Genomic DNA, 26,891 nt, shown 5'->3' with positions numbered 1-26,891 from the left:
AATTTTCTTATCTGAAATTAATTTGTAATGTTACACAGTACTCTACTTCCTCTTCGGAAAAGAACTTTTTCCCTCTGTAAGTTCCTTGTGTTGGTTTTTTTCATCCTCTCTGTCTGTGTTGGCTTCTAGCCCTCTGTTCCTTTCAGTGCATTTGGTCGTTTGCCAAATGAGAGTCATCACTTAGCCCAAAAGTATCGTTTTCCAACACACAGAATCAAAAGGAAAACCCCGCCTATTACACCCACTGCTAATTATCATACCACAAAACTGACTAGTTGCATCACTGGACCATCACTTGTGAATTTCTGCTTTCCAGAGCTCTTATTCCTGCAGAGAACGAGTTTGAGCCTCATGGAAGATATGCCTTTAAGCCATTCAGGTCCTCAAGGGACACGCAGATCATCCTGGAAGCAATGGTGCCTCTACTCAGTAATAGCTCTTTTGCTGTTGCTTTTCTCCTTCAGTACACTAATTCTCACTTTTCTTCCACTCAAGGTAAGGAGATCATAGTGCCTAAAATTGCTGCCTTTCTTTTCAAGTCTATTTATTATCATTGCCATTCAGTATTGTTAGAGCTAGTTGGAAGAGACGTGTGGGTATAGAAAATGCAAAAAGTTTCAAGTTTGTCATGGCATATGGCTTTTGAGGTCTATATAAATGTTTTGAACTGAAAGGTACTAGAAATTGCTACATGTTAGTTGCATAGCTGGGTCAGATAGAATCATTTAATTAAATCAGTCAATTGATAGATGCCTTGGAATACTTTCTCCCTTTCTGGAACTCTGCTAACCCCTCTTGGTGGAAAAAAGGTATAAAATGTATAGAGGTATAAAACATATGCCTGCCTTCAAGGAATGGGATGCAACATATAGTCTTACTGAGGGAAAAGATAAAAGGAGATAATGGAAGACAGAAGGAGGTGAGTGATCAGTGATTAGTGCATCTTCGTGGAAGGAAATGGCACTGAACTAGGAGGTAAGATCTGGATTCTTGTTCTAGGTCTCCCTAGCTGTATGAATTTAAGAAAGACATTTAGTCTTTCTGGTTTCTTCATCTGAAAAATGGTGGTAGGAGAATGGATTTGTTCACTCCAGTGCCCCTTCCAGCTATAAAATACAGTGATTAATAATTCATCTAAGGATAATAGAGAGCATAAATGCTTTAGGAATTCAAAATAGGGGACAATGGCTTTGGGCTAGAGTGATCAGGGAAGGCTTCACGGAAGGAGGAGGAAGCACATTCGTATTTGGGAAGCCCCTGATGCTTATCAGGAATTTCCCATTGAGCTCCAACCCAAGTTGTGGGTCTAGTAAAAGAACTGGAGATATATTAGACTCTTCTTAAGTTTTTCTGACTGTTGACTACATAGCACGGACTAAAAGAAAATAAGAAATGTTTTATTTAACTTAAGAGCTAGACTATTTGGGGGTACATTTGAAGATTCTGAGCCTTGGAGATAATATAGTAGTATATGCCTATCTAAGAAAGGGACATATGAAATTAGCACCTGCAGACACATTTTTCTAAGGGGACTGGCTGGTGAAATCTCCAAAAATGTGTTTCTGTGACTCAATTTAAAAGCCACCGAGAAAAGATGCAGGGGAAGGGCACGTAGTTGCTGGTATTAATTTAGTTAGGGGAAGTGTAGCTTTGGTCACATTCCTAGACATTAAACCATTAATCTGTGTTCCCCAGCTGTACACAAGGATATGCAACAGAGGCCTTTCTAATCACGCCCCTACTCTCTCCAGGAATGTATCAAGCAGAAGTCTGAACTTCCTGGAGAAGTGATGCTTGAACAGAAAGATAAGAATTGTCAGGAATTCTGAGGGTTTTGATTTGTGAAGAAAAGGAAGGGTGAGAATAGCAATAGCTTAACCTCGGAAGATTTCGCCCCTTTAGAGCAACCTCCATTTTTAACCAGATTTCCTGAAGAATATAAGATAATGTTATAGGTGTTATCCATTCCTATATATGGCTAGGGAACCAATGCATAGAAGGGGCTGAATATGTCCTTCTCAAAGGAACACAGCGGCTTCTGCAAAGGGAAAGAGGATGCCTAATAATGCCAGAGGGACCTAGAATGCCTCTTGCCAGAATTGAACTTGACTAAGCCCATGTGTTTAAGCTCTGATTCTCTCTCCTAGACAACATGCATCTTCTCAATGAAAGGTTCCTCCTCTAAAGAAATAGCCTAGAGTTTATTTCAAATTTGGAGAGATTTTAAAGATTTTCAGGATACGATCATGATTGGATGTCATAAAGGCTTATTTCCTATAGGAAAAGCCAAAGGCCTGGCTGACGCGATGCAGTAACTCACTTTCCACTTGCCTGCACTTCCCGTTCCTCATTGGCCACAAATAAGTATCTCAGGAAAAGAGGGCTGTGTGGCTAGCGGATGGTGAGTCATTATGAGGTGGCTGTTCCACCTTCTCACCACACGCATGAACCTTGGAGGATTGGTTGTTTTTTGTTGTTGTTGTTGTTGTTGTTTTTAATCCTTTCTAGTTTTTATATACAAAACCCCACTTTCCAACATCCCCAGGCACTAATTCAAAAAGGATTAGACAGGAAGATTGGCTTCCTCCACACCAACAGAAATTTCTTTGGGAGCACAATCTTTCTCCTCCCCCATCCCTATCTTTCAAAAGACATTCAACTGGAAGGATGGGCTATGAACCCAAGGAGTTCGGTCTACCCCCTCAGTGAAAATAACCTCACAGAAGTTATCTCTAAAATGAAGCACAACAAAACAAAAAAAAAACCCAAAAATGAATGTTCAGAAGAGTTCCCTGCTTCAATGAAATGAAAGATGCTTCCAAAAGGAGAAGTCAGGCTTGTACTTAGAAGCAAAATAGAGTCTATTTCCAAATGTGATCTAAGTAGGGTTGGTTGTTGGTTTGAAGAAAGAACTATTGTTTTGGTCATTTGAACCCAAACATTTAAATCTGGGCTTATGTCATAATGGAGTTACAAGAGCAATTGCTCCTTCAAAGCAAAAATGAATTAAATTAAATGGAAAGTCCCATTTGTTTCTTCATAAATGGCTATTTACCTCTCTCGTAAACATCAGCGGTATTATAAATAGAAACTGCCCCCACAGAGGAGCAGGGGTGAGACTTTTGAATCAGACGGGCTGTTTGGATCTCCGCATAGCCTCTTATCAGCTGCATGACGTTGGGTTAGTTACTTAATCCCTCGCAGACGCACTTCCTCATCTGCAAATGAGCTTGCTACTTCCTACCCCATAGACCTACAGTAAGGATTAATGAGATCGGAGGGTGCCTGACCCGTAGGGGGCTCTGATAGATTACAGTGATTCATATTCACATTATTGCTGACATTGTAATTTAATTAAAAAAATTTAAACTTAATGAGGATAAATTTAAAAAGGCTTTTAACAAAACGGACATTCCTTGTTCATCTGTTTCATTTCCTCAGCTAAAGACATAAACAATGAGTCTTGGAACACTACATCAAAAACTAATGATGTATTGTAGGATGATTAGCATAACACAATAAAAAATAATAATAAAAATAAAGATTATACCTCACTGCCAAATAGAGGATTTTTGTGATTGGACAGAGTCTCATTTGTGGCAGTAGAAAATGTCAGTGGCGGTTTCTGTAGTTCTAAGTAGACATTAAGGCAGCCCTAGTACAGCACCCACGATTTCTGTCTCCGGCAACTAATCTGTCTGTGGCCTCAGGTTTCTCCACACACTCTCTATGCATGATGGGAGACACCACAGATGCTATCTGTGCCACATTCTTTGGCACTCACTTATATTTAGGTTGTTACCCAATTGCCTCATGTGTGTGATCATGTGTTTCTGGAAAAGTCACAAGCTGCCTAAGAGGCGAGGACTATGAATTGTGTGTGTTTCTCTTGCTTACAATGCTGGCTGGGATTATAGGATCAATGTTTTGTTCCGTTCTTCATTGTGACCAGCATCATTATCGAAACAGCTAATATTTAATAAGCAGGACCAGATCTGTATGGGCAAAGCCCTTCTTCACGATTATTATATTTAAGCCCATAAACACCATCAGTAAACTAGGTGCTATTATGTCTCCCATTTTATAAGTGAGAAAACAGAAGATAAGGGAATCTAGCACATGCCTATCATGGATCAAACTAAACTGAATTTCAGCATTTAAGACACCCCAAAAGGGTGTCTCGTAATGAAATGATTGCAAGAGCAAAAACAATTGTAGGAATCCAAACTTTCTGATTGAACCTCCTTATCAACAAAATATTTTTGAGTATAATCCCACCATATATGCTAATTTATTATGTTAGCTATAAGGGCTAATACAAGGTATAATAAAAAGATACACAAAATGAAAACTTGTAAGGAACCAAATGACATGCTTGGAATAGTATATTCACAATATTGTCACTGTGCATGAATTGTTCATGAACCTATCTAAGGCCTCCTATGAACCAGAGTCTGTCCCTCTTACTTAAGGGCACTGACTGCTTCAACAATGATCTCCTTGCTCTTGCGTTCTATTTCACACCCCTCCTTCCCCTTTGCTGGAACATTCCCTTTAAATAGCAACAGATAACCATGTTGTCAGTTCCTCCATGTTAAAACAAAACCAACGACTATGAAAAACAATAAAATCAAAACATTTCTCTGACCGCTCATCCCCATCCAGGCTCCATTTAATTTTTCTGTTTTCCCTTACACCAAAATTCCCCCGAGTTTTCTTTTCTCATCTGGTCTTAAATCCATTCTAATTAAGCTTCTGTCCTCACCGCATCACAGCAACTACTTTTGCCAAGAACCCCAATGGCTACTATATTATCAAATCCATCAGTTAATTCCCTGTCCTCACCTCACTTGACCCAGCAGCAGCATTTGATAGAGCTGATCACATCTCTCTGAAATACTTTCTTCTCTTTGTTTCCAACATCACACTCTTCAAGTTTCCCTTCTGACTCACTGGTCTCCTTTGGTGTTTCTTCCTCATTTCCTGACCTCCACACCCTGCAGTGTTCCAGTGCTCCTCTCTATCTGTACTCACCCCCTTGACAATCTAGCAAGCCTCACGCCTTAAAGTGTCTCAGAGAAGCTAAAGATTCCAAAATGTATATCATCAAAACTCCTTAAATTCCATCCTTGTAGATCCAAAGGCCTACCTGACACTCGCGTCTGCCTGGGTATGTCAGAAGCATGAGTCATAAACTTGATGTGTCCAAAAGTGAGCTCATGATTCTTTCCTCTCAATTTACTCCTCTTAAATCTTGCTCATTTCAGTGATGAACAACTTTACCTTTTCAGTTACCGATGCCCCACATCTTGGACCATCTTCGTCTTCTCATTTTCTCATCCCATATCCACGTCCGGATGGCCAGCACCTTGGTCAGAGGCACCATGCCTTCTTGCCTAGAGGATTTCAGTGATCTTTTGGCTGGTCTCACTGCTTTTGCCCTGTCCTCTCTTTGCTTTATTCCTACCACAGCAGCCAAAGAAATCCCATAAAAGAAAAATGTGCAATATCTTTAAGTTCAAGCAGTCCCCTAAGCCCTTTTCCTCAAGGAAACTAATGAACTTTACACAGTACAAAAAATTTTTTTTGTGGTTATGCCTTATTTTACTACTAAGTATTTTAAAGTCTTTAGCATTTAAGTACCAATATTTATAGAATTAAGCACACTGGTGGCTTCTTGTAGCAAGTGAACTGTGATATGTCGCAACAGTTTGAAGCTAGCCTCCTCATGTTACCTCAGTTACTGTAAACGGTGTGATTGTCTGGATATTAGATGAGGCGGCTTTACCAGTCTGCATTGTGAATACTTCTATAGTTTAACGTTATTAAAAATAAAGATAAACTTAACTAGAGATTCTATTATTTTCTTTTCACATGCCGATGGATCACAGTGTAGGGACTGGGGTGTGGAGACTACTGTTGATAGATAATTCCTATGGCCCACGAGGAGGAGAGTCTGAGATCAAATAGTTGTCCTGTTAGGTGGATGGGATGAGACCTTAACTTTGGCCGAGAACACCCAAAAGGGCTGTTGGGTGATGAAAGGGGAAGACGGAGCCAGCCATCTGCAAAGGAGAGCTGAAACAGGCAAGGCAAAGTGGAGGGCAGGATTTTGTAATATGGCGAGGCAAAAGAAGTTTGCCTCAGGATCTGAAGCCTCTACCAAATAACCCCATGAAGAAGGTTGTGCCATGGCCACCCTCCTGACTGGTTCTTCTTTTTCTTCCCCTACAGACTGCCAGTGAACCCTGCATAGCTAAGTTCGGTAAGTAACCTGTCTTGCACGCCTCCTTTTTACTTTTCGTAGTATTTGTTCCAAGAAGGAAGCCCATCTTTCCTCACTTTTCAACTACTATTTATAACTGCTTATCACGTCCGAGCAGTTTCTAGGAGCTGAGACTTGAGAAGTAAACCAGACAGACAAGCTCATGCCTCGATGAAGCTTGCATTCACCGTCACACATCTGGGCAGGAATGCACATCACTGTTACCTGAAACCCCGGAATCCACCTTTAATTTTGTGTCTTCAATTAGCACATGTTTCAAATTTCTACCACCTTTCCCTCTGACGAACTCAAAGTTCTCACAGTTCACATGTTGCTGGTACCCAGTAGAGTGTGTGTAGGGCGACATTTCTGTTTCCAAATACATAGAAAAGGAATGAACACCAGGGAAGTGGCCACTTTGTTTGTGCCTGTCCTCTCCGCTCCTGAGCCCCTTTCCCTTAGAGTGATGACCCGGTATTCACTAAGAACACACGTTACAGTTTATAGGTACACTGAGACTTACATATGCCTTAGAATCCATAAAAAATAAATGCATTTGAATTGTTTACATATTTCAGGACCCCCCCCCCCACACACACACATTTCAGCCAAGAGCAGAACATTTCTAAAGTTAACAGCAATCCCTCTTTTCCCATAAAGTTCTAAATGCCAGGCTTCCCTGGCTTGTGGGAATTATGGAATCTCTTTTTAGTACTTGTCTCTGCCTTTGTAATTTGTTTTTGTTTTTCTAGTAAATGGAGTAAAAATAATATGTTTGAAATTTCTTCTCGAGGTGGTAAAATGTTGAGAAACTCAAGTGCTGCTAAGTGGCCTCAAGTCTTTAAGTGGCTCCTACTGTAGAATGAGAGAACCAGTGACACTTTTTCCTGGTGACTTGCCTTTTGTCTGTTAAGTATTACGTGTAAAGCAGAAAGAAATTCTGGGCTTTGGGCTCATTGAAGGTACAGAGAGACTTTACTACTTGCTCTAGTGATCCCTCCTTCATTATCCTTCAGAATCTACCCTCAGAGTCTTATAATCAATCAGTTATATATAAATAACAATTTAAGTCAATGTGTGATCTCTTGTGCATTGCTTTCTTGTCGAGGTTTCTTTCTAATTATGAAATAAAAGCTTTTCCCTCATAAAAAAATTACAGAGAATTAGATAACAGGCCAAATAAGTATTTTTGAATGATCAAGATACTCCCCGGGGCTCTGAAATACATTACTATGCAAAAACAATTAACACTAGAAAAATATGTAAATTCCCCATATCCCTATGAAAATAAGTGACAAAGTCTTGACTCTTTCTCCATCCCTTGACAGTTTTAAACTAGGGATATTTATATTTAAACACTTAAAAATTTAAATTTTTGTATTTAAAAATTCAAATAATTTCCATTTATAAACTTGTGAATTGGGGCGCCTGGGTGGCTCAGTGGGTTAAAGCCTCTGCCTTCAGCTCAGGTCATGATCCCAGGGTCCTGGGATTGAGCCCCGCATGGGGCTCTCTGCTCAGCAGGGAGCCTGCTTCCTCCTCTCTCTCTGCCTGCCTCTCTGCCTACTTAGGATCTCTGTCTGTCAAATAAATAAATAAAATCTTTAAAAAAAAAATAAATAAATAGACTTGTGAATTTACCATGATATCCCAAGCAGATCTTGAGATCCAAAGCCATAATTTAGACATAATACATCTAATTCAGGAGCATGGATGTATTATTCAATCAAGAAATATTTATTGAGCAAACAGTAGGTTTGGGGAACTTTTAGGTGCTGAAGATATAGCAGTGAGCAAAACAGAGAAGCACGTGTGCTCAAAGACATTATATTCAAGTGGGTATAATACAAACAATAAAGAAATGAGCCACTTAATTTATAATGATGATGACACACCTTCTGTGAAGAAAACTAAAGCAGGATTAAGGGAGAGACGGCAGGAGAGCACTATTTTCTGTAGACTGATGAGGAAGGTCTCAATGATAAAATGATACACAATAAATAGTATTTACATAGAAAAGCATGAATATGCGTCCTGTCAAGTTTGGTCATCACAGTCCTGGTGTGTGAGTCCTCTCTCTCTTCTCCTTCTTTAGTTTCTTTTACAAATACTCATTGACAACAGATGGAGTGACCCCTAAAACTCAACCCATTTTTCTCCTCCAAACCCATTTCTTTAGAGCTCTAAAACAAGGACTAGATACTTAAAATATTAAAATTGTGGTTGGAGAAAACTAACACAGACTAGGGAGAGAAACAACCTGTAAGTGGGAAAGAACTATAATCAGGAAGGGGATGAAATGAGTAACCACGCTTTCCTTTCTTTTCTCCTCTGTAAATGTCTTACAGGACCATCCCCTTTAAAATGGCAAATGACATGTCCTAAGCTTCCTTGTGTGAATAAGACAGCGAATGAGAAACTGGAAATACTTCAGAATGGCTTGTATCTCATTTATGGCCAAGTGACTCCCAACACAACCTACAAGGAACCAGCTCCTTTTGCAGTGCGGCTACGTAAAAACGAAGACATCATACAAGCTCTAACAAACAACTCTAAAATTCAAAATGTAGGAGGAACTTACGAATTGCGTGCTGGGGATATTCTAGAACTAATATACAACTCTGACCATCAGGTACTAAAAAACCACACATACTGGGGGATCGTGCTGCTGGCAAATCCGCAGTATAACCCCTAGAGACGCCTTTTGGCCTCCGCGCCATCTTTCCCACGTGGAGAGATGCTGGTGATTGCGTTGGAGGAGGCCAACTTTCCACACCCGCAGCTTGTCTGAGCATACAAATCAACACACATAGAACCTCTCTGCATGTGAGTTTTCATCTCTCAAGTTTATCCAAAAAAGACTCAGAGGACAGGCCAGAGACATTTGTTTACCTTTGACCTTGGGTCAGCAAAGATGCTTTATCAATCCACGAGAAATGACTGTGGGTCGCTCGAGGACAGAAGGTTCTCAAAGAGTCTGTGTCTAATTCTTAAATCCTTGGATGGGAAAAATGTCTTATTGCCCTGGGAGCCTTACCTGGTGTGCAAAAAAAAGATCCAGGGCAGTGGCCTGGCCTTGTTCTCATATGCTTGGGCTGTTTCACTTTATTCTTCCCATACTCCTGTCTTTCGAGGCCCTCCTAATAAAAGTAACCAGACTGGGAGGGTGGCCACAGATATGCCAACAACACCCCACTTTAGATGTGATGATGTTAAGAAGACAGAGAATACTCTAGAGATTTATTGGGGCGCAGCCACAGAGGGCATAGAATGAAGTGCACTTTACTTGGGAATTTCCCTTGATTTCATCACGTTTGGGATGTAGAAGGCTTTATAAAACAAACTGGTCAAAGCCTCCTTCTGAACCTTGACACAGGGCTCATGAGAAGGTGTTGATGTGTCTACATGTCAGTAGTAAAGAAAGAGTAATCATTAGTAATCCTAAAATTAAACCCTAGCAATTGGTATCATCAGTAATGTGTTATGTCATGCAATAATTTCGTATTTTTAGCTGGCTCGCCACAGTTGGCAAAGTGCTTTCATGCATCACGGGGCGACTCTATGAAGCAAATGAGGCAGGTGTTTTTGGCACAATTTTAACAGTGAAAATATGAATGCATCTGGAACATAAGTAACTTGCCTCAACCCATAGAAGTAGTGATTGATAGGGCCATGGTCTTCCTCAATGTGTCATAATATCTCAGCTTTAGGGTTAGTATTTCAGCTACGAAGTTAAGTCTACAGAGCTTAGCAGAATATCAGCCGCACTCCCTTTCAGCTCAAGGTGGGTAGAATAAAGCTACAATGAACTTTCCTTTCTTAGCAAACTATTTTTCGTTTCCCTGTTTGAAGCAGGGCACATGAGGTTGTTGCTCAGCGCTTACTCCAACCAAATCCCCGTCCTCACTTCAAAGAGCTGGTCTTGGTCAAACACGTTAACTTCCCAAAATAATGACTAACCTTCAATTCAATGATAGCTTGCTAAAGATTTTAGACTCTGTTAAATTAATTAGCTGTCTGTGGATTCTTGTTGAAAGCTATGTAATATGATGACGTGATAGCCCATTTAAAATATTTATGGATATTTGTAAAAAACTATATTATGTTAATTAATAGTGTTACATATAAAGTTAATTTAAAAATATTTGTATTGTATAGTACAGAAATCGCTGGGGAGCAGAGCAAGCCTAAGGTCAAGATGTTTTTTAGTCTTTTTAAATAAAACATCTGCTGAGTGGTTGTATTGGGCAAAGACCTAGACACCTTGCTTCTCTTGCATTTGCATATCTTCTCAGAAAAGTAAAGTTATATCACATATTTATAAAAACTTGTAATTGATTGTTGTTGATTTATAAACAACAGTGTGTTGCAGTGCTGGAGGGAGCAAGCACTAAGCTCGTGACGGCTGATTGTTAAGTTTTCCAAAATTTTGCAATCTGGTTATTAATTACAGCCATTCTTGAAATTGGCCACAGTGGGACTATTTAAACCATGGGAATTGGTGACACTGCAAATTAGGGATTTTCCTTTGGGACAGCCTGTTCACCTGCACACCACTGTTTGTAAAACTCTCCTTAATGACTCCTCTCTGTTCCTGCCTCGTTCCTGGGAAAATTGAGGCAGGCAAGGGAGAGAGTAAAACTGTCATACTCCCAGCAAGAGTCCCACCTGGTAGTGATTTCTCAGGGCAAGAGTGATCTCAGCACCTGCAGCCAGAGAGAGGGCTACTGACAGGTGACCTTGAAGCTTCCTGGTGGTGTCATTTCTGCCATTGTTTTCATGTATACTGTTTCCTTTTTCCTTCAAATACTTGAAGGTAATAAATGACAATAAAAAAAAAATAATAATAAATAATGCATTTATTATACAAAGATTATACATTTGTATAATACATACATACAAAAATTATACATTTTTGTATAATAAATGTATATCGGTAAGTGGACTGTAGCTGACTTATCTGTGGATTTATCAGTGTAGCGTCTGTGATGTTGAGAACGTTCAGGAGCTTCAGAGAAAACCTTGACCGTGTGAACACACTTGCTCGGCTAGCATTAGGCAAAAGCGAGAGCTGGATGCAATTAGTTTTTGATTACGGGTGTCCCAGTCTCTCTCTTTTTTTTTTTTTTTTTAAGATTTTATTTATTTATTTGACAGAGAGAGAGACCACAAGTAGGCAGAGGCAGGTAGAGATGTGGGGGAAGCAGGCTCCTCGCCGAGCAGAGAGCCTGATGCGGGGCTCGATCCCAGACCCTGGGATCATGACCTGAGCTGAAGGCAGAGACTTTAACCCACTGAGCCACCCAAGCACCCCTGTCCCAATTTCTGATGAGTTCGTCCGACAGTCTCACATTCTGTCTTCCACCCACCCCTCAACTCCACCTCAGCCATTCTCACAACAAAGCCATCACTAACACTTCTTACACTAACTTTTTTTTTTTAAACCTTCCATTTTGCTCATCAAAACTTACATAGAGTGTGGAATTTCACTGTGGGTGAAGTCTCTACTTCTGAAGATGGCAGTTAATTGAAAAGTAATACAGGTTTGAACTCCTTAAATGAAGCCTGTCTGTTCATCTTGGAGATGAAATTCCTGTCTTTTTGCATTTGATCTCAAAGAAGCAATTTCATTGGTGGGGATGAGAGGACATTTAAAAAATTTTTTATGTGAGAAGAAGAAGCAAAAACCTGATTAAGTATGGGTGAGGAGTCTAGTCAACTACCTTCAGGTCGACGTTTAAAGGAAACCTTGGTACATACAATTTTCTTGATCTGATAGGATGCATCTCTATTTTGGCGGTCACTAGCAACCCTGGCAAAGTCACTCTATGGATCATGACTCTTGTGAGTCCCACATCTATCCACAAGAAACCTGTGTACATGCTTTGCACCTACAAACTCAGAGAGTAGGACTGTAGCAAGATTCTCCCATTTTTACTATCAAGGAGCTGGCCTTCCTCTTCCCAAGAGATTTGCTGGGTGGGGTCAAACTCAAGCTCACTATCAACTTTTGCTTTCTTTAGTGGTACTCAGGCACTCGTTCTCTGTATCTCCCAATTGCAAGAACTATACTTCAAAGTTCTTTTAGGGGTTCCCTTGAAGTCCTCCCATCAGGCTTACTATTAGTAACTTTCATTGCTCCTCATTCCTTCTGTAAATGGAGTGGGTGGAACTCAGCATGGCCACAGTCTTTTCTTTATAAACGTTATCACAAACTCTCCTCCTTATTACTCTGCTCTCACTTTTTTTTTTTTTTAAGATTTTATTTATTTATTTGATAGACAGAGATCACAAGTAGGCAGAGGCAGGCAGAGAGAGAGGGGGAAGCAGGGTTCCCGATGAGCAGAGAGCCCGATGCGGGGCTCAATCCCAGAACCGTGGGATCTTGACCTGAGCCGAAGGCAGAGGTTTTAACCTACTGAGCCACCCAGGCGCCCCTCTACCCTCACTTTATGTCCTTGATCCAGCTAATGCATCAAAGAGTATCAGAGGAAAGGGGCTTACCTTCTTTCCTTTTGTAAATTCTGCATATTGGTGGGGGCAACTGCCTTACTCTCACTTTGATATCAGGTAGAATCCCACTTTAACATCCCGGTATACTCTTAGATGTCAAAAAGGGATCAGAGAGACCCATGATAATATGCAGAAATACAAAGCACTCCAAACTCTCATCACAGAGAAACAAAATATAAAAAGGCGGAGGGAGAGGGAAATTATAGTTCAGAAAAGTTAGGCTTAAGAACATTGTTACAAATGAACATAAAAGATTGCTTTTAATTTCTTGAGAATCTACGAAAATTAGAAAGCATGATGGGAATAGAGTTGTTTCGTCCAAAAAATTTGTTTTAACACACACTGTTTTATTAGGAAAAATAAACTTTCCCCTGGTCCTGAGCTTTAAGCACTCTCTCTCTAGGTTCACAAGGAATGCTCTAGATAGTAAAATGCAGACTTTCCATTTATTTTATTCGAATGTACTAGATTCTGTTAGCAGTTAACTAGTTTAAGGAATTCCAAGCAGCTTATATGAGCGACCACTCGAAGACACAAGCCAGTATTGATGAATTCCATTATGCCATTTGGGAAAGCAGACTGGAGGGTTTTTGAAGCAGACCTGCTTCAAAGAACTCAGGAAACTTTTAGGAATAGGAACATGAAAATTCAATGAACAGAATCATTAGATTAAACCACCTCTCTCTTTGCTTCAATTGCATAATCAGAGTGGGAATCTGATTTTTGTGTTCAGAGGCATTGTTTCCAGACAGCTTTCTACAGGGGTAGCATGTTGCTTACTCTGGGCTGCAAACATACAGAGTCCGATGGACTGGGGTGAACTAGTGAGTTTCAGTTTTGCAGAATGGAAGACACAGAGACTTTTAACCTTTCCTCCATGCTTATGGGTTGTTATCTCTTAACCAATGGGCTAATCTCTAAAAGGAATCCAATGTCCAAGAATCCAGAGTCTGACACAGTACCTAGCTCATAGTCCTTTTCTCTTTTGGGTGAACAAATAAATCATAAATTTACTTTGGCATTGGTAAGAACTCAGCATTATCATATGTACTCTGGATAACCCTACTGCTCTCAACTACTCTCCTTCCCCATCAAAACCTGTTCTGAGGAACACTGTTAATATAAGTAAGATAAAGAACCTTATAAATTCACTTACATTAAGGGAAAATAGCCAATAAGCTACCTTTTCTTGAATCACTAAAACAGGACAAAATCCTATTTGTTTTAAGCTCTGCTGGGCAGACATACTTGGAAGCAACAACCTTTATAATACCCTAGGGCAAAGCAATTTATTCAATTTATTCAATGATCAATGGCAGAGGTTTTCAAAGTGAAGTTTATGGACTGTATACATCAGACTCGCTGGGGATGCTTGGAAAACAAAAACAAAAACAAAAAACAAGAGATTCCTGGGCCTCATTCAAGTCCACCGAATAAATGTTTCTAGGAGTGAGGACTCGGGATCAAATGGATTTTCCAACATGGACTTCTGCACACCACAGTTTATGAGCTGCTATTTTATGGCATATAATGAATCTCAGCTGAATATTTCTCCAAGTATTTAAAAAGATTCAAAGCTGCTAAACAAACAAACAGACAAGTAAATAAATACGCAAAATGAAACGAACAACAATCTAAAACCAACACAGGTGCTGCCCATGAGACTTACTATAAACCTGTCTCTCATCACAAAAGCAGTGGCCGTCTATCCTCTGAGTCTGAAAAGAAAGGTCAGGCTCTTCGCTTTTCATAACCTAATGGCAGCTCCGACACTTGAACGTTGGTGACCGAAGGCATCTGAGCTTTGCCACAGTCAATACCACATTATCTGCCACAGTCAATACCACAATTATCGGCCTGAGTGCTGTCAGCTCTCAAATACTCCTCTTTCGCCCAAGTTGCTCTGCTTTACGTCAGACGTGTAAATGCACCTGTGGAATCAGCAACTTCATGTTGGAAATAGAACAGAGATCTCAAAACCGCCATCTCTGAAATGTTTTCCCAAACTGGCGTTTCTTGAAGCCCCTCCTCATTTCAGTTGCATAGAGAAAAACCTCTGTGGACCCTCTCTTTCAAACATTTAATCTGTTAGGAAATCATGTCATCCTTACCTTCAAAGAGAATCTGACCTCTTTTTCTGCTAAGTCTCTTGTCTGTGCCACTAGGGTTATTTCAATAGCATCATAACTTCTACCTTTGAAGTCAAACTTGTTTTCAAATCCCAGTTTTGCCATTCACTACTTATTTGGATCTTGGACAAACTGCTCACCCTCTTGGAGACCTTTCTTATTTATTTTGCTTACTCTTGCTTGTCCAATGTCTGACATGTAGTTGGAGCTTAATAAACATTTGTTGAATCAAATAATAAGTTAGTTGGTTTAGAGAGGAGAAGGGAGCTGAGGGAAACTGGAAGGGGAGGTGAACCATGAGAGACTACGGACTCTGAAAAACAATCTGAGGGTTTTGAAGGGGCGGGGGGTAGGAGGTTGGGGGAACCAGGTGGTGGGTATTGGAGAGGGCACGGATTGCATGGAGCACTGGGTGTGGTACAAAAACAATGAATGCTGTTACACTGAAAATAAAGTAAAAAAATTAAAAAAAATAAGTTAGTTGGAATTTAAACCTATTTTAAATTTACATAAAATTCTTGAGAACATAGTAGACATTAAAATGATGGCTGCCACTGATTTTTATTGCAGATTTGGATCTATTCCTAAGTTACTGACCTTTGTCATTTCTCAAGTTGAGATATTTAACATCTCTTTTATTCTTTCTCCTCCCCAAGGTAAGGTAAGTTCCATTTTATATGTTTAATATGGTATGAGCAGTACCTAAAATTGTGCTTGGAACATTAAAAGAGCTTAAGATGTACTGACATGAATAAGCGAAGAAGATGGAACTCTGGTTCTTGGTTACACTGACCAGCAAGTTACACGGTACATATGCTGTCAACAACCTCTCAAAATGGTATGCTCACGTCTATTCCTCTAGGTTTTTTAGACCTCTAAGTAATGCACTGAAACTTCTAAGTACGCACACAACAAGTGCCCAGTCAGAGTTGGCCGCTATCACCACTGCCCACACCACCGCCGTCATCATGATAGTCCTCAGTTCATTATCTTTGTTTCCCTAGAAAGCAGTGTTCTGAACACAGTACTTTGCTCCACCACAGTAATGTCCTCACCAAATTTTAGGTTAAGCTTCTACCTTGGCTTTTTTTGGAAATTTATATTAGAAAGATCCATGGGTATATTCTCAAAAAAAATGGTTCTTACAACAGTGTTATTATGGTACTGATCATTCTTTAAAGCAAACATATTCAGGAAAATCGATTTCTCATGAACTTCACAGCATAGCTCCAGGGGTAATTTTTCCTCACATATTTTTATAGAGCAATTAAAGGGCTCAGCAACATGTGAGATTTTAGAACGTGTACATATTTCCTCTGCAAGAGCATTGACAATCTTTGGATTTGTTACTACTTACTCCAAGTGAATATTTTCATAAACATGAACTATAGTTTCTGAGCACAGATACTGACATATGCTGCCTTACTTAATGTGCTGCCTTTTCAACAAGGCTGTTCAGGGTGGTTATTTCAGAATGGTGAAGTTACCATGTCTAATGTCCAGTCTTCACATTTATAGGTACAGAAATGGAATTTTATCCAAGTCTTAGAGTTTATAAATATCGCAGGGACCATATAACCAAATTCACAAGAGCATGAGATAAAAACGAAGGTGGAGGTTTGTTAGTCAGCCCGTCCCTCCCTGAGGAAGCACTGAGTGGGAATTCTAATTACAACCAGGAGGTTATTGGCAGGCATAATCTGCAGACCAGAGTGGTTAGGTAGAAGGCCCAAATGAAAAAACGGCCAAAGATACTGAAACACCTTTTATTCATTGAACAAATACTTCCTGGGGCCAATTACATCCCACATATTATGCTAAGTCCCAGAGGGAATACAGAAATCAAAAGATATATTGCCTGTCCTCAAGAAGTTCAGAACTTAGCAGAGAAAGATATGTATACAAATGATCAGAGGACTGTATATATAATCACTCTAATGGCAGTAAATGAGCTACAATAGAGATGAGGACTTAAATAAGGACAATGGCATTAGCCATGGGGATAGGGAAGAGACAGAGAAAAATTTAGGTCATAGAATCATCAGACTTTAGTTATTGTGGTAGATACTACTGGAGTTTCTGTCAAATTCATAGTGGTTTCCTTACCAGACTTTCTTATCTACAGGGCAGATTTCAGCAGCCTTGTTTTTACCAAGTAACCCTATTCTCTTAGCTGAGCTTGACCTGTCCAGAATTAACTACCTAGGACCACCTGGACAAGATAAAAACGTGGAGCTATTGGGTAGCCTATATTCCCTCTGGTTTTCTCTGAGAAACAGAGAAATTTGATCTAGCTGAGACAAAAGAATAAAAGGAGTATGCAGAGAGAAGTAGCAGTGAAAGATGGAAAGAAACTCCACTTAACTATTAACTTATATGGCCCAGCTACGTGCTTGTCCTTGGATCCTAGGAGAATCACTGTACCTTTGTAAAACATTCCTCCTTTTCCCTCAACTGGGTGAAGTTGGTTTCTATTAACTGAAATCAGAGTCTTGACTAGTAGAGTGATAGATTCAAAGTGAGGGATGGAGAAGAGGGAAGGACCTTCTTGGTGATACTGAGAGGATGGTGTTTTCATAGTAAGGGACAGGAAAGAGAATCTAGAAAAAGTTTGGGATGGATGAGATAATGAATTCAGATATATAAGTGTATGGTCTGAGATGCTGTAGACTACCTAAGTGGTCATGACTCACAGGCAGTTAGAACTCAGAAGAAGTCTCATGGGAAGGGATGAATAAGTAAAAGTCAACAGCCTTTAGGGTAAGGTCACTGTTGTGAATTATATCACAACAGCAAGAGTTTAGAATGAAAAGGGAGCCAGTGAATGAGGGCTGGGAGCACCAGTATTTGAGGACGGGTAGCCAGGGACAAATGAGGTCTACTGGTGGAATGGATCCAAAGAAACGGGCCATGAGTGATTAAGAGCAAGGGAGTGCTCAACAATGTTGGAAGCTCCAAAAAGTCAGACACTATGAGGATTGAAAATTTCCCATTGGATTTTGCTGGTAGATAATTTTTGGTGACATCAGCAAGATCATTTTCAGTGGCATAAGGTGGGGGTGGGGGGAATGTGGATTTCCAGGAATGGGGAACAAATGAGAAGCACAGTTGCCAGATGTAGAGTAAATGGAAGGCGAGTCAATAAGCTACACTAGTCTGTAAAAACTTGATTGTGAAAAGAATTGTGGAATGGTAGAGAGTAAGTAATCCCCAGGAGAATGGAGCGAAAGAGGCATCTACGGGGCAAAAAGACCTGGTATTAATGTTGGCTGATCAGGGTACCCTCTTCTGGAAAAATCCAGAAGATTTCCTTTCTCAGGAAATTTCCTTTCTCATCCCCCCCTTCCCGTCCCCCCATGCTGCAGCTGCTGACACAATACTCACTCCTGTTCTAGAGCCTATAAACCACCTTTCTCCCGGAGCTACTGTAAGTGGGTCCTTTCCCTTCGATGAGATGAGGCCCATCAACTCTAAGATGTCCTTTCAAAAATATTTGAAAACATCTGTTATCTTCTGGCTATATCATCTCAGGAGAGGCAATCAAATACAGTGGTCAGGGGATGCATTTAGGGTTAGAACAGGCCTCAATTTAAATCCTGACTCTGCCCATTACACTCTATGTGAGCTTGAACAATGTGTGTAGCTTCTCCAGAGGGAGGTGCTTTCATCAGTAAATTAAGGAAGCTTATTTATACTGCATGGTACAGTTTCAGTTCCTGGCAACAGAAAGTTCAATATATGCCAATGAGTTTTGTGTTATTACCAGCTTACAACTAGCTATATTAGGTAGGAAGTCTTGCCTTTCCCTTAAATTTGTTTCCTTTTCTTTCCATGAGCAACCTCTTCACACTTTACATATTAGCATACCGATATTTGCATCGTGCTTGGAATGATGACCATTAAAAAGCTTAAATCTCTGTAACGTATTCTTATTAGTTGCCTTTTCTAGAACTTTTCTAGAAACACAGTTAAATGGAGGCTATACTTTATCGAAATGCAGTATTTAAGTTACATAAATAATGGTGACTCAATTTTATATCAAGAAAATATCTTAATTACTCATTCATTCATTCACTCATTTTACTCAACAAATACGTATCATGGTTCTCCCAGAGACAGAGGGTAGTTAGGTGCTACGGATAATGTGAATATTTATAAGGAATTGAGATTTAAGAGGATAGATCTAGTAAGAGAATCAGATGAATTCAAATCACAAAGGTATCTTATACAAAGATACAGATTGTCCTTGACTTACGATGGGGTCACATCTTAATAAACCCATTATAAGTTGAAAATACAAGTTGAGAATTCATTTCACATACTTAATCTTCCAAACATCACAGCTTCATCTAACCTACGTTAAACATGCTCAGAATGTTACTGAATTCAGATCAAATCTGTTCCCCGCAAAACAGCCCTCCAAGTCCAGAGATAAGGTATTGGGACAGAGAAAGTGACTTCATTCAAGAAATTTCAGCTAACCAAAGCGATGTCAGACTAATGTCCTCAAAAAACCATTTTCCCAGCTCAGTTCAGGCAGGGAATTTTAAAAGGGTGAGAGAAGTGGATGGGGGGAGGAACCAGCTACAGCTGCTACTAGGGCTTAAACAATCAACCAGGTGATTGTTTTCAGTTAACATGGGCCAGGTTCTTCAAGTTCCCAGAGAAACTTTAAACAGAATTGATTGCTATAAACTTACCGTGTGCTTAGAGGTTGACATGCAGGAATGTGCTGATTATAATTTAGACTTGCTGCAAATCCACGCCCCATCAATCATGTTCTTCCATAACCTTACAAAACTAAAGGGAAAAGGACGTCGTCCAGAGTCTAACTAGTTCCTGATGAACTGGGACATCAGAGGGAGGTCACGGAGGGAAACAAACAGACTTGTTCTAGAAAATCATTTGTAACCTTGCTAGGTGAGGACTTAAAAGCAGCGAATAGTCTCTTATCAGTTTCATCCTACTTAGAGCACCTCTTAGCTATGCAAATCATAATCACCTGGATGAACATACATATATGCCAACTCCTATTATAAGTACTATTAAGCCCATTTTAGTAGTAAAATAAATAGCATAAAAAGCTGAAGTAAGTTTGTGGAATCTATGTTCCACTGACTCACATGTCCACGAGGAAGCTTCAGGTTGTTTCTGATTCCTCAAATGGGGCTGTTTTCACCCATCTGTGATGTATCCAAGATTTCACGGCAGCCAACGTGTAAGAGATGATTAGAGAGTCACTAATAGGTCATGTGGTCCCATCCACTTTTCAGCAAGTTGGCCCTGTTCCCTGCAGGTCCTGAGTAGCACCTGGTCACCAGAGATGAAGGGGGTATGGTACTTCATCAGGTCACTGGGTCTAGTGGAAACAAACACATGCATACTATTTAATTATCAACTTAAATTTTAAACATATCGTATAACATTTAATTCATGATTGATTTGAGGACAGGGAGGTCAAAGCTAGCCTGGAGAGGCCTCCCATGCACAATTTCAAAAGGGCTTAATTTCAACCTGCTTTGGGGAGCTGCCCTTATCTTGAGAAGTGCAAAAGCAATGTTTTATCCCAAGTTACGCTAGGCTCTTCACAAGTTTTAGCTATAGTTTTCTTCAAGGTGTGATTCATTTTTCCAATCTTTCCTACAGATTGAGGCCTTCAAGAGGAATGTAGTCTCTGTATTATTAAGTCCCCACTCTTCAGCCTGTTTCTTGCAGTATACTTGCGATAACTGCAGAGATCTCTATGAGGAATCAAAGTACCCTAAAAAAGTTTCTTTACCAGCCCATTTTGCCACAATGTCTGCTAGCTGAATTTCCTTTAATTACATGGGTTTCCCCTCTTTGAGGTCCCCGGTGTTTGCCACCTTAGATGTCTGTTGTATAGCCTTCAGTAGAGCTAAGATTTCCACAGAGTGCTTAATATACTTAATTTAGATGTCAGCAGTCCCTGGTCCTTCCAAATGGCACTATGAACATGCACCATGAAAAAGATATCCTGAGAGTCAGTGTATATATTTACCTTCTTACCAGCAGACAAAGGGAGGAGCCCTCATTAGGAAAATGATCTCAGCATTCCGAGCCGAGCTTCCCGGGGAGCAGTTTCTGGGCCTCAGTTATCTCCAACAGTCCCCACAGTATATCCAGCTGTAAAGCTCCTTTCATCCATAAAGAGCTTCCAATCTAGGTGTTCTAAAGCCTGGCCTACGAGGTCTGGCCTGCTAGAATGTGCTAAGTTCACAATGTCTAAATGATCATACTCAAGATGATCACTGGGGTCAGGAAGCAGAGATGCTGGGTTTAAAACAGAAGTAGCCTGCAATTTCACATTGAGGTTATCAAGCAGAATCGCTGGATATTTCCCCATTCTGCCAACCGCAAGAAAAAGCCACCCTTCTCTTCCAACAGAGCAGCACTTGTGGAGGTACGAAGACCTTATAGGTTGGCCAGGTGTAAACTTTTCAGCATCCTGTAAAACATCACAAGCTACAGCGACTGCTTGGAGGCAGGGTGGCCATCCTTTGATTATCTGTTCCAACTGTTTTGAAAAATAGGCTACAAGTTGGGGAAGATTCCCCCAGCATTTGGGTTAACACTTCTAAACTAATGCCTCCTCTTTCATGCACATATAATTTAAAAGCTCTCTTTAGATCAGGCAACCCCAAACAGGGGTTGAGGCAGACTTTTTTTTTTTTAAGATTTTTTTAAAAGATTTTATTATTTATTTGACAGAGGGAGAGATCATAAGTAGGCAGAGAGAGAGAGAAGAGGAGGAAGCAGGCTCCCTGCCAAACAGAGAACCCCATGCGGGGCTCGATCCCAGGACCCTTAGATCATGACCTGACCCGAAGGCTGAGGCTTAACCCACTGAGCCACCCAAGGGCCCCGCAGACTTTCTTTTATAGTATCATATTTTATAGTATCAAAGGTTTCAGGCACTTTTTTGTACAAATTAGATGCTCAGCATTCAATTCTTTTAATATCTCATATAAGGGCTGAGCTATCAGTCCATAATTTGGAATCCAAATAGGGCAGAATCCAACTATGCCTAGGAACCCACATAACGGGTGCCTGGTGGTGGGTGCCTTGAGCAAACCAAGAGTCTTTTTCCTCTCAGGCAATAAGCTTCCTTACCCTTTTGTTAGGCTGAAGCCCAGGTAAGTTACTTCTTGTTTGCAAATTGGCACCTTGAAGAGGGATACTTTGTATCCACAGTCAGCCAAATGATTTAATAAGAGGATGGTGTTCTTTAAATATCTTTCATAAGTAGGACTAACCACTAGTAGATCATCCACATTCTGTAAGAGGAATTCCTCTATCAGTGAAAGATCCTCAAGTCTCTGAACAGTAACTCCCCAAAAATGGCAGGGAAATTCTTAAACCTTTGAGATAAAACTGTTCAACAGAGAAAAGCGACCACTTTCCGGAAGGTACGACGCGTGCAGAAGTGAATTCGAGGCAACACCTGGGAAGACAGACAGTGGGGGTGGGGGAGGGGCCTCCGTCAGCCACTTACCGGCACGCGAGAGAGCAGCGGGGCCAAAATCAGAATGTTTAGAAGTCTGCTCCAGGGAGGGACGTCGCTCCAGTGGCTAAGGGGGGTGGAGTCCGCGCAGGGACAGTGTGGCCTCAGGACCCTCGGGGAGATGGAAAGACTGGGGGTGTCCACGTGTGGCAGAGCTCCCGGGCATCAGAGCAGGGAAGCTGGGGGCAGAGATGGAGCTGAGGAGTGAGGTCTCAGCTCCAGGTTACCTTAAACCATGATCTGAGTCAGAGTCGGGCCACTGCTCCTCCAGCAGGGACCCCAGAAATGGCAGATCCTGGGAGACAACCCCCTTCCTCTTACGGAAGCAGCGGCACAGGAGCACACTGCAGGAATCTGCTGGGTTTGGAAACTCCAAAGGGCGCTGTGCGCCAGAGACAGAAACACTAGGTCACAGGCCAGGTGCCAGGTGAGCGTGGGGGGAGACCAGGGAGACGCGAGGGATTGACCACTATTATCTGAGGGCGCACTGAGGAGTGGGGACCCAAGCTCCCGGCTCCTGGGTTGGAGACCGGGCAGCCGCCATCTTCATTCCCGTCGTCCAACGCGGTACGGAAAGCGCTCAGGGAACCAAAGATCCGAGCGCGAACCCGAGCAGTTTGCTTAGCCCGGCCCCTAGCAAGGGCCCGCCGTTCTGCCCCAGGCAAAGACATTTGAGAATCAAGGTAACAAGCAGCTCCTGCAGAAGATCAGCAGGAACATCCAGCCGAGACCACGTTTACAAATTAATAAGAACTGGAAAACTCCAGTGTTAGTGGAATGCAACACATAGAATTCATGGTTTTTTTCCCATGATGCTTCAATCTTTCAAAGTTAAATATTTAAATTTTTATTTTTTCTTATTCTATTTTTTTAATTTTTCCTCTTTCCTATTTTAACTTTTTTAAACTATTTAATCTTTCAATACCTTTTAACAATTTTTTTTAATTTTCATTTTTATAGTCATATTCTATCCATTCTTTATATTTAACTTTATTTTTTGTATACACATAAGTTTTTCTTTCTTTAAAATTTTGGGGTAGAGTTTCTTCTAACAGACTAAAATGTGCCTTAAATCTAGTGTATAGCTTTGTTCTGGTCTCCAGCCTGATCATATTCTCTCCTTCTTTTTTCTTTTTTCAACCAACTTCTTATCAATTTCTTTTTTAGAATCTTTTTTAATTTTCAGTTTTACAGTCTTATTCCATCCCTTTACTGTGTTTACCCTTACTTCCATATATATAGAAGTTTTTCTTTCTTTAAAATTGTGGGAAGCTGTTTATCTTCTAACAGATAAAAATACACCCAAAATCAAGTGTGTGGTTCTGTTTAATTCACCAGCCTTATATTTTTTTTCCTTTCTTCTCCCTCCAGTTTTGGGTCTCTTCTAATTTGGCTAGTGTATATTTTTCTGGGGTTGTTATTACCCTTTTAGCATTTTTTTCTCTCATTCATCTGTTCTCTGGACAAAATGACAAGGTGGAAAAACTCACCTAAAAAAAAAAAAAATGACAAGAGGCAGTACTGACTGCTGGAGACCTAATCAATATGAACATTAGTAAGATGTCAGAACCAGAGTTCAGAATAATGATTATACAGATTCCAACTGGGCTTGAAAAAAGCATAGAAGATACTAGAGAATACTTTCTGGAGAAATAAAATCCCTTTCTTGAAAAAATAAGAACTAAAATCTAACCAAGTTGAAATCAAAAAGGCTATTATTGAGGTGCAATAAAAAATGGAGGCTCTTACTGCTAGGATAAATAAGGCAGAAGAGAGAACTAGTGCTAAAGAAGACAAAATGATGGAGAATAAAGAAGCTGAGAAAGAGAGAGATAGACAACTACTGTACTATGAGGAGATAATTTGAGAGGTAAGTGATACCAGAAGATGAAACAATATTAGAATATTTGGGATCCCAGAAGAAGCAGAAAGAGAGAGAGGGGGCAGAAGGTATATTGTAGCAAATTATATCAGAGAACTTTCCTAATTTGGGGAAGGAAACAGGCATCAAAATCCAGGAGGCACAAAGGACCCCCCTCAAAATCAATAAAAATAGGTCCACACCCTATCATCTAATAGTAAAGCTTACAAGTCTCAGAGACAAAGAGAAAATCCTGAAAGCGGCTTGGGGCAAGAGGTTTGTAATCTAGAATGGTAGAAATATAGATTGGCAAGATACCTATCCACAGAGACCTAGCAAGAACTGGCACGATATATTCAGAGCACTAAATGAGAAAAATATGCAGCAAATAATACTATGTCCAGCTAGGCTGTCATTGGAAATAGAAGGAGAGATTAAAAAGCTTCCAGGGCAAACAAAAACTAAAAGAATTTGCAAACACCAAACCAGCCCTATAGGAAATATTGAAAGGGGTCCTCTAAGCAAAGAGAGAGCCTTAAGGTAACAGACCAGAAAGGAACAGAGACAATATACAGTAATAGTCACCTTACAGGCAACACAATGGCACTAAATTCATATCTTTCAATAGTTACCCTGAATGTAAATGGACTAAATGCCCCAGTTTAAAGACATAGGGTATCAGAATGGATAAAACAAAACAAAACAAAACAGGACCAATTGATATGCTGTCTGCCAGAAACTTGTTTTAGACCCAAAGGCACCTCCAGATTTAAAGTTAGGGGGTGGAAAACAATTCACTAGTTCATGCTAATGAACACCCAAAGAAAGCTGGGGTGGCAATCCTTATACCAAACAAATTCAATTTTAAGTCAAAGATTATAAAGAGAGATAGATTTTGGTAGGGGGGACCCAAAAGACACTCCAAAACTGCTAGAACTCACACAAGAATGCAGTGAAGTGTCAGGATATGAAATCAATGCACAGAAATCAGTTGCATTTCTATATACACCAAAAAGACAGGAGGAAGAGAAACTAAGGAATTGATCCCATTTGCAATTGCACCCCAAACTATAAGATACCTAGGAATAAATCTAACCAAAGAGGCAAAGAATCTGTACTCAGAAAACTTTTGAGTACACATGAAAAAAATAGAAGCGGACACAAAAACTGGAAAAACATCCCATGCTCATGGATTGGAAGAACAAATATTTTGAAAATGTTTATGCTGCCTAGAGCAATCTACACATTTAATGCAATCCCTACCAACATACCTTCACCTCTTTTCAAAGAAATGGAACGAATAATCCTAAAATTTATATGGAACCAGAAAAGAACCCAAATAACCAAAGGAATGTTGAAAAAGAAAACCAAAGTTGGTGGCATCACAATTCCAGATTTCAAGCTCTATAACAAAGTCAGAATCATCAAGATAGTATGGTCCTGGCACAAAAACAGACACATAGATCAATGGAACAGAATAGAGAGCCCAGAAATAGACCCTCAACTCTACGGCCAACTAACATTCAACAAAGTAGGAAAGAATGTCCAATGGAAAAGTCTCTTCAACAAATGGTGTTGGGAAAATTGGACAGCCACATGCAGAAGAATGAAACCAAACCATTTCCTTACTCCATACACAAAAATAGACTCAAAATGGATGAATGACCACAATGTGAGACAGGAATCCATCAAAATCCTTGAGGAGAACACAGTCAGCAGCCTCTTCAACCTCAGCCACAGCAACTTCTTCATAGAAATATCACCAAAGGTAAGGGAAACAAGGGCAAAAATGAACTATTGAGATTTTTCAAGATTAAAAGCTTTAACACAGCAAAGGAAACAGTTAATAAAACTGAAAGACAACCAACAGAATGGGAGAAGATATTTGCAAAAGACATATCAGATAAAGGGTTAGTATCCAAAATCTATAAAGAACTCAACAATCAAACTCAATTCCCAAAGAATAAATAATCCAATTAAAAAATGGGCAGAAGGGGCGCCTGGGTGGCTCAGTGGGTTAAAGCCTCTGCCTTCGGCTTGGGTCGTGATCCCAGGGTCCTGGGATTGAGCCCCACATCGGGCTCTCTGCTCATCGGGAGGCCTGCCTCCTCCTCTCTCTCTCTCTCTCTGCCTGCCTCTCTGCCTACTTGTGATCTCTGTCTTTCAAATAAATAAATAAAATCTTTAAAAAAAAATAAAAATAAATGGGCAGAAGTTCGGCTCAGGTCATGATCCCAGGGTCCTGGGATCGAGACCCACTTCAGGCTCTCTGTTCCATGGGGAGCCTGCTTTCTCCTCTCTCTCCCTGCCTGCTTCTCTGCCTACTTGTGATCTCTGTCTCTCAAATAAATAAAATTTTAAAAAAAAATGGGCAGAAGACTTGAACAGACATTTCTGCAAAGAAGACACCTACATGGCCAACAGACACATGAAAAAGTGCTCCACATCACTCGGCATCAGCATGGACAGGTGGCCAGATACTTATGGACTTTACGTCATCAGGGAAATACAAATTTCTCGGCATCAGGGAAATACAAATCAAAACCACAATGAGATACCACCTCACATCAGTCAGAATGGCTAAAATTAACCAGACAGGAG

General features: G+C 40.4%; 1 protein-coding gene and 1 long non-coding RNA gene across 2 annotated transcripts in view; one reads left to right on the top strand and one right to left on the bottom strand.

Annotated features, from left to right (window-relative positions):
- The window catches only part of LOC309849853, a 524,627-nt gene that overhangs the window by 180,064 nt on the left and 317,672 nt on the right, over positions 1 to 26,891 (bottom strand). The window contains exon 3 of the long non-coding RNA XR_014303952.1: positions 20,031 to 20,266. This is a non-coding gene — a long non-coding RNA (uncharacterized lncRNA). The remainder of the gene's footprint in view (positions 1 to 20,030; positions 20,267 to 26,891) is intronic.
- On the top strand, positions 297 to 10,592 carry TNFSF18 (TNF superfamily member 18). Its single transcript, XM_082702829.1, has 3 exons — positions 297 to 495; positions 6,235 to 6,265; positions 8,614 to 10,592. The coding sequence occupies exons 1-3, from the start codon at positions 352 to 354 to the stop codon at positions 8,958 to 8,960; spliced, it is 522 nt and encodes a 173-aa protein (XP_082558955.1). The 5' UTR covers positions 297 to 351; the 3' UTR covers positions 8,961 to 10,592.

This window comes from Mustela nivalis (genome assembly GCF_964662115.1).
Source record: "Mustela nivalis genome assembly, chromosome: 16".
NCBI classification, from domain to species: domain Eukaryota; kingdom Metazoa; phylum Chordata; class Mammalia; order Carnivora; family Mustelidae; genus Mustela; species Mustela nivalis.
This window is presented reverse-complemented; position numbering and strand designations above follow the sequence as displayed.

What these genes read in the sequence shown, in the direction of transcription:
- TNFSF18 (XM_082702829.1), top strand. Translation starts at nt 352, where the DNA reads ATGGAAGATATGCCTTTAAGCCATTCAGGTCCTCAAGGGACACGCAGA. An exon ending in TCACTTTTCTTCCACTCAAG is followed by an intron (nt 496 to 6,234) that starts GTAAGGAGATCA and finishes CTTCCCCTACAG; the next exon opens with ACTGCCAGTGAACCCTGCAT. An exon ending in ACCCTGCATAGCTAAGTTCG is followed by an intron (nt 6,266 to 8,613) that starts GTAAGTAACCTG and finishes AATGTCTTACAG; the next exon opens with GACCATCCCCTTTAAAATGG.